Here is a 16,763-nt window from a genome sequence, read left to right on the forward strand (position 1 = left end):
AGTGAGACACAATCACTCCTTACCCGTTTGAATTATGTTTTTGTATTTCATTTTAACTGCTGCCAAATGTGCTTTGCATGTGTCCAGATGTCAATAAAATTTAATTCAGTACTATTGCACCAATATTTTTATGTGTAGTATTATAAGACAGTGGGGTTAAATGTTGAATTAACAAAATTTGACTGTCTCTCCTCGGCCGCCGTGTTGCTTTTCTTCCAGGTAAGTGATCCTACTTGTCATAACGTCACTTTAACCTTGAACTCCAGCAGGGTGAAGCATGTTGATCTTCTTTTATCTGTGGTTGTCATGGTGAATCGTAGTATCAGGGTTGCACCGATAATGGTGAACACACTCAGTGCTGAAAGAACTAACCCCTATCACCTGTTCAGGAACTGAAACACCAGGAGTTTCAAATCTCAGGGTTAAACTCAAAGGTTGTTGAACCCGCTTCCTGGATTTTGGCCCCAGTTTCAACTTTTGTTCATGTTTTTACAGGTAACCAGGACCAGGACCCACTGAGGGGCAGAGCCAACCTCGATGATTTCACTTTATTTCTTATAGAGAGATGTTTCAGTTGTTTGTTTTTTAAAACAGTTTTGTGAATCTTGTTCGTTCCTGATCGATCTGCACATCTTGATGTCTGTGCTCGGTGAAGTACAGTGTGTGGAGGAGGAGCTTGGTGACCTCCATACAGTCATATTTACAGTGAACATATGTACAGTTTAAGTTTAAGAAATGCATGCTGGGATTTTCCCCCATACCTCTTAAGCTGTGGTTACATGACATTAGGACATTAAATCACATCATTCACTTGTAGTGAATGTTGAGTTCCTGTAGTGATCTGTCAATCAAGGTGCATCCAATCAGGGGCTATGAAGTTTGGAAGTGGGTGGAGCTTTGTTTGAGTACTTGTTTTGATCATTATTGTATCTAATACAACACTGATAATTGATAATCAAGTGTCAACAATATCCTTAAATCTGTCATGTGACTACAGCTTCATGTTTGTCACACAGTAAAAATTAGAATGATAAATAATCAAGAATATTGATAAGCCATCATTAACACTGATTCATTTCATGTTTATAAAACTGTGAAGCTCAGTGCAAATTGTGGCCTCATTCGGTCAATTAATAACCCAATCAATTGACGATGGGACATCATCGTCTGATTGTCGCTGCAGGTGATTGTCGTCCTGAAGAGTTGAAGAGGTTCCCTGATCATCTTATTGCTCGGACGTACCTCTCTCATGTTCATCTGCTCTCATGTTAAATGAATGACATCATTGAACCAGGCCTGGAGCATCAGAACGGGCGCTTTCAGACCTGGGAGGGACTCTTAGCGCTGCTATGCAGACAAAACAACTGTCTCTGTAATGTTGTTTTCAGGCTGGATCAACCCTTCTAGATGCCCTAGTGATGTCACTATAGCAACCAACATCACCACAGTGAATTAGTTTGTGGGAAAACAGAAAATTAAGTTGGACCTGAGGCTCCCGATGCTGGTCACACAGACAGGAACATTCTTACTGGTGTTACTGGTTCTTTACCAGGTGAAGCTGACTGGTACATGTGGTCCATACCTGAAGAGTCTCACCTGAGGGTGTGCCTGATCTGTTAAAATGTTATCAAAACTGCTGGTCTGCTGGACAGAGCTGGTGATTCTGTGTCCTCAGGGCGAGAACAAGCGAGCGAGAGAGAGAAGGCGGGTGGGGGGTGGGGGAGACAGAGAGTGCGAGAGAGAGAGAGATAGAGAAAGAGAGAGAGAGAGAGAGAGAGAGAGAGAGAGGGAGAGAGAGAGAGAGGGAGGGAGGGAGAGAGAGTGCAATATTTCACCATCATCACCATCATCATTCTTCTATCTAAGGTTCGGTATAAACCAGTTCAGTCCTGATTGTCTTATCACAGATTAAAGACCGTTGTAAAAATGTAAGAAAAAAAAAAAGAACAGTAAAAAAACAACAACCTGCTGTTCAGTTTGTAGTTTCAATTGTCAGCGCTTATCCCCCCCCCCCCCCCCCCACATTCCCTTTGGGCTTAAAACCAGTTCAGACCTGCAGGAGTTGAGAATTGATTTCCATCCCTGGTCCGGTCAGCTGATCAGAAACCTGCCCTTTCCAGGAGGGTCAGCTGACCTCCAACGGTAGAGTGACATCATCTTCTCCCATGTGACATCATGGTGGGTGGACTTTGAGATTACTCAACTGTTACCCCCTTAGTACCAGCTGTCCCAGAAGATCAGCCTGTGATTGGCCTGTGCATCAGCATCCTGATTGGCTCTTGAGTCAGACTAGAGTTCCGGGAGACAGCTGGTCCACCGGTGGATCTCTGAGAGGAACTTCTTGTTTGTGAGGGGGGAGGCAGTCGTTGTATAACGAGCTATCCATAGAACTGCGAGACATGGAGATGGAGACATAGGTAGAGTCATCTACAGGAGTGAAGGTGAGTCTCTACCTGGACAGGTGACTCATGTCCTACCTGCCATGCAGCAGCTGTCCATGAAAGGTGGCTGAATGTGGCAGCTTGCGACTCGACTCCTTCTGATAGGTTGACTGCTGAATGACACCATGAGTCCTCCGTCTGCCACTACTCTGACCTTTGACCCCACCGTTGGCCTTTCCGCCGGCCTGCTTCTGGTGGGAGGAGCCTATCGTGTTCCTCAGATACCAGTCTCTCAGACCTGCCAATCAAACATTAAGGATGAAATCAGGACGAGTCTTTGAATCTGATTTTTTTTTGCTTATTTGGATGTTTAGTCTATTTGACAGGACCTCGTATCACACCTGGTGCAACACCGGGTCACACACTAAATGATGGTTCTGCTATAGAACCCAGACAGGTAAAGTTGTTGTTATCGTGTTTCACCACCAGGGGGCGACCCATCCGATGCATATGAGGAACCTTCATGCTGCAGGCAGACTGCAGTGACCCAGTTTCTCCTCCACACCATTAAACATTCATGAGACTTTGTCTTCACAGCATTGAACACATCATGATATCAGAAAAACTTAAATCTGGCCAAAACCAGCACTAGAACCAGATGACATGACACCACTGCAGCTGGTCTCAGGTCTGCAGGGGGTCCATATTGGACTGAGACCAGAACTCTGCGGATTTAGAGAACTCTAGTTCTGAAGCTACAAGTTAATTTGGTCCATTTGAGGATAAACAAAGTACAGTACACAGAACGACCCCATAGAGAGGAAGGCGTGGCAGATTGTTTGACTCAGTTTGGTTCGGGCCAAAAGGAGCCCAAATGGGCTGAAACTTTATCCTCTTATACAAAATAGTGAGCACTATGAGCTATTGATAGCTAATGTTAGCTATCAATAGCTAATGCTAGCTAATGTAAGCTATCAATGATAGCTAACGAGTGTCCTGTGATGACTGCATGGATGACATTTTAGCATTTTAGCCTTACCCTCGAGGGCCAGAGCCTTGTGGAGACTCCTGGTGGCCTCTTCCAGCTGTGCATCCTGGCTGGGGGGCGCTTGTGGTGGTCGTGGGGGCAGCAGGTGTGGGTGGGGATCTGGCTGGATGGCAGAAAGAGGAGGATTGTGGGCGTCAGACTGCACCGGCAGAAACGGGCCACAGGACTTTGTGCGGGTTACTTTGATTTGTCGCTGGTCGCCCGGGTTACCACGACAAGTGGGTGGGGCTTTTTGGGAGTAGTAGCCGTTGCTGAGCAGCTGGTGTTGCGATGCGATTGGCTGCCTGCTGTTGGTCTGCTTCTTCTGAAGCTGCTGCTGTTTCCCCCACACGTAGTCCAGCAGGACCTCACTAAACACCCCACCTCTTCCTCTTCCTCCCCCTTCCAGGTGTCCGTTACTCATCCTTGTATGTCCCTTTGTTCCTCGAGACCCAGGCAAGCCATTTCCGTTTACCCACAATGCTCCTTGCTGAAGCCCACCTTCGTCCTCTGGCGGGTTGACACGGTCCAGAAGACGATCAGAGCTGTTGCTATGACGAGCTGCTTTACCTCCCTCCACCACCGGAGGGTCACCGTGGCTGGAGGCGGAGTCCTGAGAGCAAGTAGGAGGAGGATGGAGAGGGAGGGGAGGGGCATGTGAGGGAGGAATGGGGAGTGGCCTTTGGGTCTGTAGAGGTTCTGGATGTTCAGACCTAAAATAGGAGATGTTAGATTTACTTCAGGTTTCAGACTTATGTTAGCTTTCAGAGGTCTCTAACGGTTAGCCAGTTAACTAATTATTAATGGACATATTATAGGACATAATTAATGGTCATAGTGGGAGGTGTGTGTTTACCTGGTGAGCACCGAGTTCCTCCTGGTTTTATTCTGGTAGAAAATTCCCACTGGTGATCCAGCAGAAACCAACAGGGGCCGACACTGAGACACATCGTCTGATAGACATATTAAAATATGATCAATATAGTATTTAGAAGTTGGGATTGTTATTGTTCATTTTTAATAATTATTTGCTATCTGTACGGTTCAAAACAAATAATACATCTGGATCTGTGTTATTTCATGCTGTTAATTTGGTCAAAATTGTCATTCATGTCTTGTGTATTGATAAATTATTGGAAGCTGAGGTCTGACGATGTTTTTGACTTGTCACAACTTTGATTTGTGATGCCACTGTGATGTCACACACTGGATGTTTTACTTGTGAGAATGTTATAGGAGACTATTAAAATGGATGCCAGAAAGGTGTACAGGTGGGTACATTGAGTACAGGTGGGTACAGGTGCAAAGGATGTACCCACCTGTTACAGACCAGCCAGGCTAAAAACGAGACAATTACGGTCATTAAAGTGAGTTTAAGTTTAAGTGTGTGTAAGTGTACGTGTGTGTGTGTGTGTGTGTGTGTGTGTGTGTGTGTGTGTGTGTGTGTGTGATTTTGTGTGTCTGATACCATTTTCGTGTCCCGTTGAATCTGATGTCGAGCTGCTCTCTGACCTCACCGTGTCATCTGGAAACACACACACATCATCTATGACAAGCAGCGTGTTACAAATTAAACAGCGGCCAATCAAATGACAGTAGAGGGCATTAAAATGATCTGAGGTGATGGCAGCTTGTTCCACTGCGGCTTGCTCCACGGTACATGTGAACATCCTTGATCGGTCCCTGGTTCAGTTGGGAGATTCTGATTGGCCAGTCAGAGTCGTAGGAAGTCCATCTAAGTCATGAAGGTCTGTGTGTGTGTGTGTGTGTGTGTGTGTGTGTGTGTGTGTGTGTGTGTGTGTGTGTGTGTGTGTGTGTGTGTGTAATTCCTATGTGTTACATCTTTGTGTGCCACTTGTGTGTGTGTCACCTGTGTGTGTGTCACCTGTGTGTCTTAGCAGGGTGTGTCACCTCTTTGTGTGTGTGTCACCTGAGTGTGTTACCTGTGTGGCAGCCTCTGTGTACGGTCCTCTTCCCATGGTGTGAGTGCGTCTGCGCATTGTGTTCAGGGTCACTGTGTTTCCGCAACGCTCCGCTGAATAAAGTTTTCTTTGTCTTTGAGCGCTGACACTCTTCCTCCTGAGGAAGACGATGAAGGTTAGACCACATCTGAACAGTCATTCTGCACTGGATACAGATTGTTGATCTCTGTCTGTCTATGACCTTCACCAGTAACAACTTCACGAGCTATGTCAATGACAAAATTCTGCTTATTAGACACCAATACTTCAATCAATTTATCTTCAAGCACAGAAAATTTGGACACAGCTTTGAGACCTGATGTATACCAGGACTACGTCTCTCACTGACCTTCAACGTATAACCATGATTCTTTCATCATCCAAACCAAGAACCTGTCTGCTAGACCAATCCCAACCGAGCTGCTTAAGATGTTATACCAACAGTATTAGAAAAATCAGTCATGATTCTGAGACTCTGGAACAAATTGACTCTAAGTGCAACAGATCAGGCAGGTCACCACTGATGGACTGGGGAACATTGATAAGTCATCTTTACCGGGCAGGATGAAACTCTGAGGCTTACAAATCAACCTCTTATTGTGTTTCAAGTGGTCACTGACAATCTATAAGGCTCCAATCCAGATTGGATCAAATGGAGAGATTGATTAGTTTGGTCTAGGAGAGAACTTACTGACGATTACACCAACAAGAGCCTGCAGGAAAGTGTGGGGCTGTCTTACAGGCAATGTTGGGCCAGTGAATGAGATTGGAGGGAATGTTCAAGGAAAGAAGTTTTGGATGTTAATACATTCCTTACCAACTTTGCCATAACATCCTGCCCTTCTTGGAAACCTCAGTCAATGGTTTGTACAACCACGGACCAGTACCGGCCAATTGGATAATTGGTACTGATCCTTACAGAAAGAATTCATAACTCACTTCATTTTCTTTTTATTTTTTATCTGATTCTGAATGATGTTTTGTTTTGGAAAAAATATCAGACTCTCCACCACATCTGTCTGTGAGTCATTCCTGCTAAATTAAAACTCCAAAGCTAGCAAAACAAACAAAAAACAAATGTTGGCACGATGTTACAAGGCCACACACATTTTGGATTCACATTTATTATCATATTAAGAAAAAAACAATTTTTTATGCTGGTTGTCTCATCACATTTTGTTGCATTTATCCACCACACATTAAAGGCTGGTCCGTTTGACATTGTTTGACATTAAACCAGTACATGGTACTGAAAGGTTGGGGACCACTGGTTACAATAGTAGTCCAACAAAATCCACCATGCCTGGTGGCACAACGATGTGTGGGGTGCCTCATGAGCATGTAGGAGACTGAATGAACAATATTTTTTTTAGCATTCTTGCAACCATAAAATTTGTTCGTGGGGAAACAGGAAGGTACAGAACAAACAAGACAAGCAAAGCAACCGGGCAGCTGAGAGGACTTGAATATCTTCTGGGAGGACAAAGAGAAGCAAGCATACATGTGTAGCAAGAATACAGATTTAGCAGCTGCGGCTTAACAATTGCGCTGTAAGGCATGGGTCACCCTGGTGGAAGTGGGCTGCAGGTCAACCACCAAATTGCTCAACACTGGAACCTGAGGACAAAGGTTATTTCCGGTGACACCAAGCAAAAAAAGTAACATAGGAATCAAAAGTCAAAGGAGATGAACATCAGAAGATCACGATACAGATATAAAAAGTGTGAACACAACAAGACTGAGGTGGGGCGGCGGCCTGCCAACCTGACCATGCAGATGAGGGTCAAAACTCTCTGTGATAGATGGCAACCTCTCAACAATTTTGCAAAGTACTGAGACACCCAGAGGATGAAGACTTATAGCCAGACTGGAAAATCTAATCTAGAAAAAGAACAGAGACAGCAACAGCCAAAATTACCAATGACCTTCTACTTCCATCAGATGACGGACTTGTCCCTGTGCTGGTCATCTTAGAACTGGGTGTGGCATTTGATACCATATTTTATCAGAATTTGTGCACAAACCTGGCCAATAAAGCTGATTCTGATTCATTTTATCAAATTTTGGGGCACACAACAAGTCAGTCCTGATTTCATGTCTACCTGATGACCATGGACCATAATGTATGAAGCTTTATGTTCTCCATGTGACCACTGCATGAGTTTACCATGAGTTAAACGTGTCGGCTCTTCTAGGAAAGTGCATTTGTTCTGATATGGCAATGTACAAATAAAATTGACTTTTCTTGACATTCACACTGATGGACAATCCACCACCCGGTCCTTGGAGGTGGAAAGAAGCTGAAGAACCCAGAGAAAACATGGACACTGGGAAGAACATGACAAATCCTCACAAGCACCCAGCTGGATTTGAAACAAGGGCCATCTTACTGTGAGGCCACTCATACTAGAACCATAAAGACTATCACCACCTCACCTCCACTCCAGACTTCCTGTTTCTGTGGCGAGACGTTCCACCTCGCCGCCGAACACAGGGGGGTTTTTCTCCTGTCTCTAGGGGGAAGTCACCGGGTACCGCCCCTGTCAGCTCCTGAACAATGAAAACGCAGCTTTGATGACATCTTTGATGACATTTTATATCGATAAACACTGTTGGTGTTTTAAAAAAATTTGCATTCTGTGGAAAATAATACCACAGAATAAAGAGGTTCAACTATGTCATTACTTACTGCCTCCTGCAGACAGATGCGTCGCAGCTCAGCCAATCGTGCGCTCAGTAGAGCCTGCAGGCTCCGCCTCCTCTCCTGCAGTTCTGTCATTTGCTGCCTCAGCTTCCTATCAGGACAGGTGAGGTCTGCAAACACACACACACACACATACACATATTAATGTTTCACATATAGAACAACGTGTGTGTGTGTGTGTGTGTGTGTGTGTGTGTGTGTGTGTGTGTGTGTGTGTGTGTGTGTGTGTGTGTGTGTGCGTGTGTATGCAGACTGGGTGTGTTCCCACCACGTGCTGAGATGAGATGACCTTTGACCTCCATCACTGCCTGTGTTTCCCATGTGACCCCACCTCCTCCGTCCTCGCTGCCTGACTCCTGTTCACCGCCCCACAAAGACTCGTTCACCTGCAGGACACATTCAATCAATCTTTGTTGAACACAGACATGGGGTGACATCAACTGTGCAGACATTATTTACAGCCAGAGCCCCTCCCACCTCAGCCACAACCATTATCAGTGTATCAATCAATCAATCAATCAATCACTCTCACCTTGTAATTAAGGTCATAGGAGCTCCAGTAGTTGACTTCTGTGGCCATCCAACAGCCCAACGCCTGATTTAAATTGGGCAGTTGCAATTCTCAGGTAGGCCTCTAGGGGGAGCTAAACAGTCTTCAGACCTTTGACCTGAGAACAAAAGATTTATTTTTAATTGGCTAGTAAAATACAGTATTGATTATACATCAGAAGTGAAATGAAAACAGATGAATGTCCTCTTGCATTTATTTAAGAATTTAAGAATTCCTTCATCCCCGAGCCATTAAACTGCTCAACTCCTCTCTGGGGGAGTTGAAGAAGAATGTCCCCACCAGAGCTGAGGGATGACACAGACAATACAGCAAAAACAATACAAACACTATAGACATTTCAGTATACCCATACTTAACCAGGCCTGTCTATTTTTTATTTCTATGCCTATTTATGATTTTCTATTTATATATTCTTGATGGGTTATTTATTACTCTTTCCATTTGGTGTTGTACTATTTTCTATGTACTGGTGCTTTCTGTGTGCTTTTTTTTTTCTTTTTTCTGTGTTTTGTGTACTTACTGTGCTGTGTGCGACAGAGAAATTAATTTCGCTGATGGAACATCCTTAAGGGATAAATAAAGTTGTACTCTACTCTACTGTACTCTGCTGCACATCCTTCCCATCTATGTCTTTGTCTTGCCAACCTGTATAGATCAGTCTCTCCCTCCTTACTGTCCAACCTACCATACATGCCATCATAAGACCCTTGTTTGGCCTTTGCTACCGCTACTTTCACCTTACGCTGCATCTCCTTGTACTCCTGTCTACTCTCCTTAGTCCACTCAGTGTCCCATTTCTTCTTGGCTAACCTCTTTCTCTGTATACACTCCTGTACCTCCTCATTCCACCACCAAGTCTCCTTATCTACTTTCCTTCCAGATGACACTTCAAGTACTCTCCTACCTGTCTCCCTGATCACATTAGCTGTAGTTGTCCAGTCATCTGGAAGCACCTCCTGACCACCCAGAGCCTGTCTTAACTCCTTCCTAAAAGTCATGCAACACTCTTCCTTTTTCAGCTTCCACCATTTCGTCCTCTGCTCTGTCTTTGTCCTCTTCATCTTCCTCACCACCAGAGTCATCCTACACACCACCATCCTATGCTGTTTGGCTGCACTCTTGCTACTTTGCACTACTTGCACTACTTTGCAGCCACTGATCTCCTTCAGATTACACCGTCTACACAAGATGTAGTCTACCTGTGTGCTCCTACCTCAACTCCTATAGTTCACCCTATGTTCCTGCCTCTTCTGGAAGAAAGTATTCACTAAAGTATTCACATTTCCATCCTTTTTGCAAAGCCTTGCTACCTTTCCACATGGTCTCCTAAACACACAGTATGTCTACCTTCCTCCTCTGCATCATGTCAACCAACTCTCTACCTTTTCCTGTCAAAGTTCCAACATTCAACGTCCCTACTCTCAATCCTATACTCTTGGCGTTCCTCTTCTCTCTCTTCCTACAAACACACTTTCCTCCTCTCCTTCTTCGACCCATGTTTTGCCCACAAATTACGATTAAAAAATTGTGGAAGTGAAGGCTTATTTTGACATCACACACAGTCTTCATGTTTACTGGGATCCATCAGGCCCTCTTCCTATGTGTCTGGTATGTGGTAGGAAACCACAAATTAAAGTTAAAACACGCCTGACATGAACTCTTTCATCACCTGACAGCAAGCCTGAGTAATTACTTCATTATAACAATTAATACAGCCAATCACAACAAATGAGGAAGAGAGTTTAAAATATTTTTCTCTGATAAGATCAGAAATAAGTAAAAGTCACACCTAAAAGTCACATCTAACCTCCTCCCACCAATTAAATTACTTATAGTAAATCCACCCCCCCCCAAAAAAAAGAAACACTCACAGACACACACAAACACACACTAATATGTACTTTTTAGACAGGGTGGCTGAGAATAAACAAAGGCTGAGAAGCATTGATGTAATTAATTGCACCATGACATTGTACACACACACATTCTCTCTCTCTCTTACACACACACACACACACACACACACACACACACACACACACACACACACACACACACACACACACACACTATTGTGTATCCATGAATTTACATAAACATCGCCAGATAATCGAGCACTGTGATTGGCTGGAGGGTGTTACAACGCCCCCTGCAGACTGAACTAACATGTGTCCTGTCTGAGGACTGGAGGAGGACGAGATGTCCTCCAACAGGAAGACCTCTGAGAACAGGAAGTAGAGCCCAGTTAGAAACAGGAAACAAGCCATGAAGAAGAGGAAAGCCATGTGTGTGAGAGTGACTGTTCTTGGTCCAGGTGTTGTTATTGGGACTTAACACAGTACCAGTCAACACAACTCCACCCAGAATCACACACTCCTCAGTATTGTGTTGTTTACATGGACAGGATCAGAATAATGAACAAAGAGAGTTAGAAATTATATGTACTAAAAATGCCAACATGGATGTTAGCTTGTAAAAGAAAATAGCCTGTTGGAAAAGCTAACAACGATAGTAGCCCGACAGACGAAGCAACATTAAGCTACCATGACAGGTTTTCTGTAAATGTTTTAATCAGGAGGGTGGGGGGTGGGGGGAGTATCTCAGCCCCTTGGGGAGCTGAGATAATGTAGACTCAGAGTCACTGAATGCATTCACGCATTTGAAGTGCAGTCCACACAAGACAGTGATCCATATCTTCCTTCATGGAAAACCAAAACTTCAGCTGATCAAAATCTGCTGCTGAAGAACACATGACTCCAGATGTAGGAGGAGCTTACAGGGAAAACCAATCAGGGGGCGTTCCTTTATCTAACAGATCCTAGTGAAGTGATTCATTGATGATGGTGATGTTCTGGGGAATCTAAACCTCAGTGTGACACTTTTTAACAAAACACCCAACATGATGTCCACAGGACCCCCAGCGCTCCCCCTCCTCCCGTCCTACCCCTACATTCCTGTGTCCCGACTCGTGTCCAGACCTGCAGCCTCTCTCCTCACCAGAGCTGCCGACTGCCAATCTGGTAATCTCACTGATGCCCTGGACGATGAATACGTGACACCAAGCAGGAAACTATCTCTCAAGTCATTTATGTAAGTCAAGGAGTATCAGACCCTAAACATGTTAGAGAAACTGTTAAAGAAATGTTGATTATGAACTTATGTCAGGAGAAAATGACAGGAAGTTTAATTCAAGTGTTTTATTTTGTGGTATTATTCATCCACCTAAAAATTATTATTTAAAGAAACATGTTTTGTTTTTGACTTGGTCATAAAAACAAAATAAAATAAAAATATTCTAAATAATAAACAAATTAAATGTTTCCTCCATTAGTTGTTCATGTATGTAAATAGATGGATTTAAAGTATACATATACACACACAAACATACACATACATACACACACAGCATGTAGATGTACTGACACCAAATCTACCATGCACTGATCACTGATCAATTATGCTTGACTGATCAACTCACACATAGGCTGCTTTATTTCAGCCAGTTGGAGAGACTAACAACAGTTATGTTAGCATTGGGAGAAGCTAATATTGCTGCAACTACTATAAAACACAATGCTGCTGACTTAATGACACACAAAGGGACAACACAAACATTAATCAGAATCATACCAATACTTTCTTCTCTGACAGCACCTGAACACATCATTTAGCGCACACTGATGAGAGTTATCTATCTGTTCTGATTAACAACTAAAACAACAATATTTTCACATTTTAACAAACAGAAGGAAGACAAGTATGGATTAAGTTTGTTGTCAGTGTAAATACCTTCACATGGAAGCATCTACAGATCCAGATCTAGATTCACAATCAAAGGGGTTCCAGTCAGGAGACTTAGAGTTACTCCAGTACAATCCTCCTCCTGAGTGAAGTCTGGTCTGACATCAGCTGCATAAGTTTCTGTTGTCAAATACATCACTTCCCTTGTGCCATTTCAAAATAAACCCCTCATCCCACAGGTAATTCACACTGTCAAAATAAGAGCCTTCCATTGGAGCATTTTTATAGTTTTTAGATGAAAACATAGATTTAGATGAATGTAATTCATAGATTCTGGTTCTAATTTAAAAGCTTTGCAATTAAATTTATACATTAATAATAATAAACCATTTATTGTGGATCTCAGTTCTGGATTAATATCACATTTAAAGTGAAAGAACTCTGAATCCAAAAACCAAACCACTTCCTCGCTCATGTAGAAGCATTCTGAGTTCAGTGTGAGGTTCTGGGGTCAAACATCATTTTATCTTAAGTGTGAAAAATTTATAAAATTGGATAAGTTCAATTTAACATCTTTATATGGCTGTTCTGCTGCTGAAGGAGGTCATATCGTGTTTAATCTCATCAGGTTGTTGAGGCTTCCAGCTCTGCTCTCTCTCTCTTTGATAAATGTTAAAAGGTTAGATGTTTCTTAGTTCAGAAAACGCACAGTATTATTCAAAATCCTCTTAATGTGAATCTCTTTTGGATTTTGTGTCAACGTGATTCTTTTGTAAGTTGACTTTTATGAATAAAAGTGATGTTAAAAAAAAAAAATCAAATCTCCCTTGGTCTCTCTTTCACTCTTGATCTGGTTTTTTTCAGTTTGACAAATGTTAAAAGGTTAGAAGTTTCTATGTTCGGAAAATGCACATTATTATTTCAAATCCTCTTTTCGTGAATCTCTTGGATTTTGTGTCAACGTGATCATTTTGTAATGTGACTTTTATGAATAAAAGTCATGTTAAAAATCAAAATGTTTCTTTCTCTCTGATTCGCACAAGCCAAAAAATTCCTGCAAGACAAAAAACGTTCAAGGGCAAAAGTAGAAAAAAATTTCCTGACCTCAACGTATTTCTGGATAGCGTCAGCTTTTATATGAAAAGTAAAATAAGAAGTAGTGAACCAGTCTTTACAGACCAATAATTTTATAGATTGAAAAAAACAAAGAAAAAATTAAAATAAGTGATTGTAGAAGAGATGATTGCAGAGAACGGATAATTGTTTTTTTTCTTAATTTTGTCCATTTTTTTTAGTTTGACAAATGTTAAAAGGTTCGACGTTTCTTAGTTCAGAAAGCACACAGTACTATTGAAATTACTCTTTACGTGAATCTCTTGGATTTTGTGTCAACGTGATTATTTTGTAATTTGAGTTTTATGTATAAACGTTGTTAAAAATCAAATCTCTCTGTCCCTCTCTCTTCCTTTCTCTGCCCATCTTGCTCTCTGTCACTGGGAGAGAGAGAGAGAGAGAAATATCTGCAGCTGTCTCTCAGCCATAAAATAATGTCAAACTTTGATGATTCTATTTCTATGGCAGCGAATCACAAAAACCATTTCAAGCAAGTATGGCACCAACAAGAACCAAAATCAGAGAACAAATCTGACATTGCTCCATTATCCACTACATAATGTGACCTGAAACCAACAGTCACATGATGACCTCATCACATGACTTGTGGACAATTTAAACTGAAACTCTTCCTTCGTAACCAACCAATCTGGCCGTCTGTGATAGCTTTAGCTGAACTGAGGAGAGGTTTGATGGTTATCCTCGAACTCCCTCTAAGTCACATGACCGACTCTCATTTCAAGATATCACATTTAATTGTTATAAAAAAAAGCCAAAAGTTTAGACCTTTAAACATTTCTGACTCAGGCCCTTTTGACGGAAGAAGTACTTCCTGTCACATGACCAAAGGTTACTAAAGTCTGTCTAAAAGTTATTTTATACTCAGTGCATCATGGGAAATCCTCCAGCAGTCTAAGCCCGTGGCAGCATAGCTATGGACTAGCCTAAATACAGAGAGGGTAACAGGGTGGAACTAGAGGTCAAAGCAATGCTGGAGGTCAGGATAATCATACTGGTAATATAATTGCAAAGTTCTGAGATATTCAGGAACCAGAAATTAATCTATGATTGAAAGAATTGATTTTTTAAAATTGATTCATTGACTTTTTTAGGGGCGGCAGTGCCTCAGTGGTAGAACATGCAGTAGAGCGGGTCATCCAATGTTGCAAGATCGGTTCAATTCCTGCTCCCGCCCAAAACAACACCCCGAGGTGAGCTGACAGTGGGAGGTGTCAGCTCTTGAGCAAGGCGCCATCTCCCTTACAAGTTGCTCATGTGGGCGCACCACGAAGGGGCTGCCCGCCACTCTACCTCCTCTGCCTGCGTACAGGCCCCCTGTGTGTGTTTGTGTGTTCAGGGCCTATACACACATATATATGCATGATTCAAACTAACTACAGAGTGTGCCACTAATTTCCCTGCGGGGATTAAAATCAGTATATAAAAAAATAATTAATAAATTAAAAATCATCAATGTTACTAAAAATGAAACTTATCTGAGAACAAAAAAACAGTCAATCAGTGAAACCAATCTAATCAATGTGGATTAATGTTTACTTTTCATCACCTTCTCACTAAAAGAATCACAGATTCACTAATCTGAGATCTGCTCTTCTGAAATACAACGAACAGAAAAAGCGCTCAGAGGAGGAAGGATGTAAACCGGAAGTCTGGACCTGGATCAATTCCGAAGGGCTCAGAGCACCTGGTTTGAGATCCAGGAAGGTGTCCCTGTCTGTGATGAATGTAGGTCAGCAGATTCTCCATGGCAACACTGCAGCGCATCTGCTGAATTCAGGCCTCTGATTGGCTGAGAGCTCAAACCAGGCAGCCAATACCCCACAGAGCTCTGAGACATTCAGTGTCAAAGACTGAAGAGTAGTGAGGCATCCAAGTGACATAACAGTGATGCAGACAGGAAGTTGAACAGGGGAACCACTTTCTGATTCAACTACAACTCCCAGAGAGCATTGCTGGATGAAGCATCCAATCCGAGAGCTGCAGGCTCTGTTGCTATGCAGCTGTTGGAACGGGAGTCTGTAGCGCTTCCCAGTTTAAATGGTAATGTGATGTCAACGTGATGTCACACCTCTGGTGGAGATGCCTCCATAGCAACAAGTACTGAAGCTCATGGGTAATGTAGTCTGGAAGCATGACACTGTAACCAAAACATCTGACAGATGACCTCATTTTATACCTGAATACTGATCTGGGAACCATTTTTTAGAGAAATTATAGAGATTTGACATCGATCAGTGATTATCGATATCAGGATTAGATGTGACAGACAAAAATTTAACATCTACGTCAGCCACTATATTTACAGTGTGACATAATGATCAGCAAGTTATTGATGACTGATTCTGATTAAGTCAGAATTATGAAAAATAATCTCAGATAATAACAACTGATTTTTTTTTGCAGCATCTACACACAGACACACTCATTGTGGTGTCACGTGACAATTACTGACCTACTTCCTGTATCACCAGTAAACAGGTGACACCTCACCTGTTTACTGGTGAAAACTGGAACTGTGAGCCCATAACAGTTCATTACCCATCTCTCTCTCTCTCTCTCTCTCTCTCTCTCTCTCTCTCTCTCTCTCTCTCTCTCTCTCTCTCTCTCTCTCTCTCTCTCACACACACACACACACACACACACACACACACACACACACACACACACACACACACACCCATACGCGGTGCTGGCACGTGGCGCTGGGTGTGGACAGCCATTATTTAAAAAAAAGCATATCTGATCAATAACAGATTGTGTCACCGTCATCCAATATTCAAACTACGTGACGTCAGAGGACACTTTTAATTGATCAGAATCAAACTTCAGTCGCGCTGAGCTGCTTCCCGCCACTGCACAGGGCGTGCGTCTTATCAAAATAACAACAAATCAATGAGCCCCGAGAGGTAGATCACTCTTCTGATCGGTAAGGCGAGCTGATAAAGGATCAATAGACACCGGTCTTTGTCTTTGGTCTCTGTGTCCTGCAGTCAGCGAACCTTAGAATGACGTTTCAAAGGGTTTACCGGAGGCAGCACCGGCGCTCCAGGTTAGGTTTAGTTTCTCCTACCTGATCACTTGCCGCGCCCGATCACCACCGATCGATGATCTGGTCGAGGTTCGATCGCAGCTCTTCATCCTCATCTTCATCCTCACAGCAGCGACTGCATGGATACAGCTCCATCAGCACCGGGGCGCGCGCGCTCTAGATGCCACGGTCACGCGCTGGTTTGTCTACACGCAG

General features: G+C 42.9%; 1 protein-coding gene across 3 annotated transcripts; it reads right to left on the reverse strand.

The window, feature by feature from the left end:
* Positions 1-2,014: 2,014 nt before the first annotated feature.
* On the reverse strand, positions 2,015-16,698 carry ccdc120a (coiled-coil domain containing 120a). Of its 3 annotated transcripts, XM_068336960.1 has the most exons (12): positions 12,434-12,525; positions 8,606-8,741; positions 8,342-8,459; positions 8,059-8,183; positions 7,806-7,919; positions 5,352-5,487; positions 4,877-4,933; positions 4,265-4,361; positions 3,611-4,121; positions 3,421-3,532; positions 2,478-2,679; positions 2,015-2,390 (listed from the first exon to the last, which is right to left on the reverse strand). In XM_068336960.1, the coding sequence occupies exons 2-12, from the start codon at positions 8,651-8,653 to the stop codon at positions 2,285-2,287; spliced, it is 1,626 nt and encodes a 541-aa protein (XP_068193061.1). In that variant the 5' UTR covers positions 8,654-8,741; positions 12,434-12,525; the 3' UTR covers positions 2,015-2,284. The 3 variants fall into 3 exon arrangements, with proteins under 3 accessions (XP_068193061.1, XP_068193052.1, XP_068193043.1); XM_068336951.1 differs by lacking the exon at positions 12,434-12,525 and adding an exon at positions 16,590-16,698 and having other exon boundaries at positions 2,020-2,390; positions 3,421-4,121; XM_068336942.1 differs by having other exon boundaries at positions 2,020-2,390; positions 3,421-4,121.
* Between the last annotated feature and the right edge of the window lie 65 nt (positions 16,699-16,763).

Source organism: Antennarius striatus, chromosome 2 (assembly GCF_040054535.1).
Source record: "Antennarius striatus isolate MH-2024 chromosome 2, ASM4005453v1, whole genome shotgun sequence".
NCBI lineage: Eukaryota > Metazoa > Chordata > Actinopteri > Lophiiformes > Antennariidae > Antennarius > Antennarius striatus.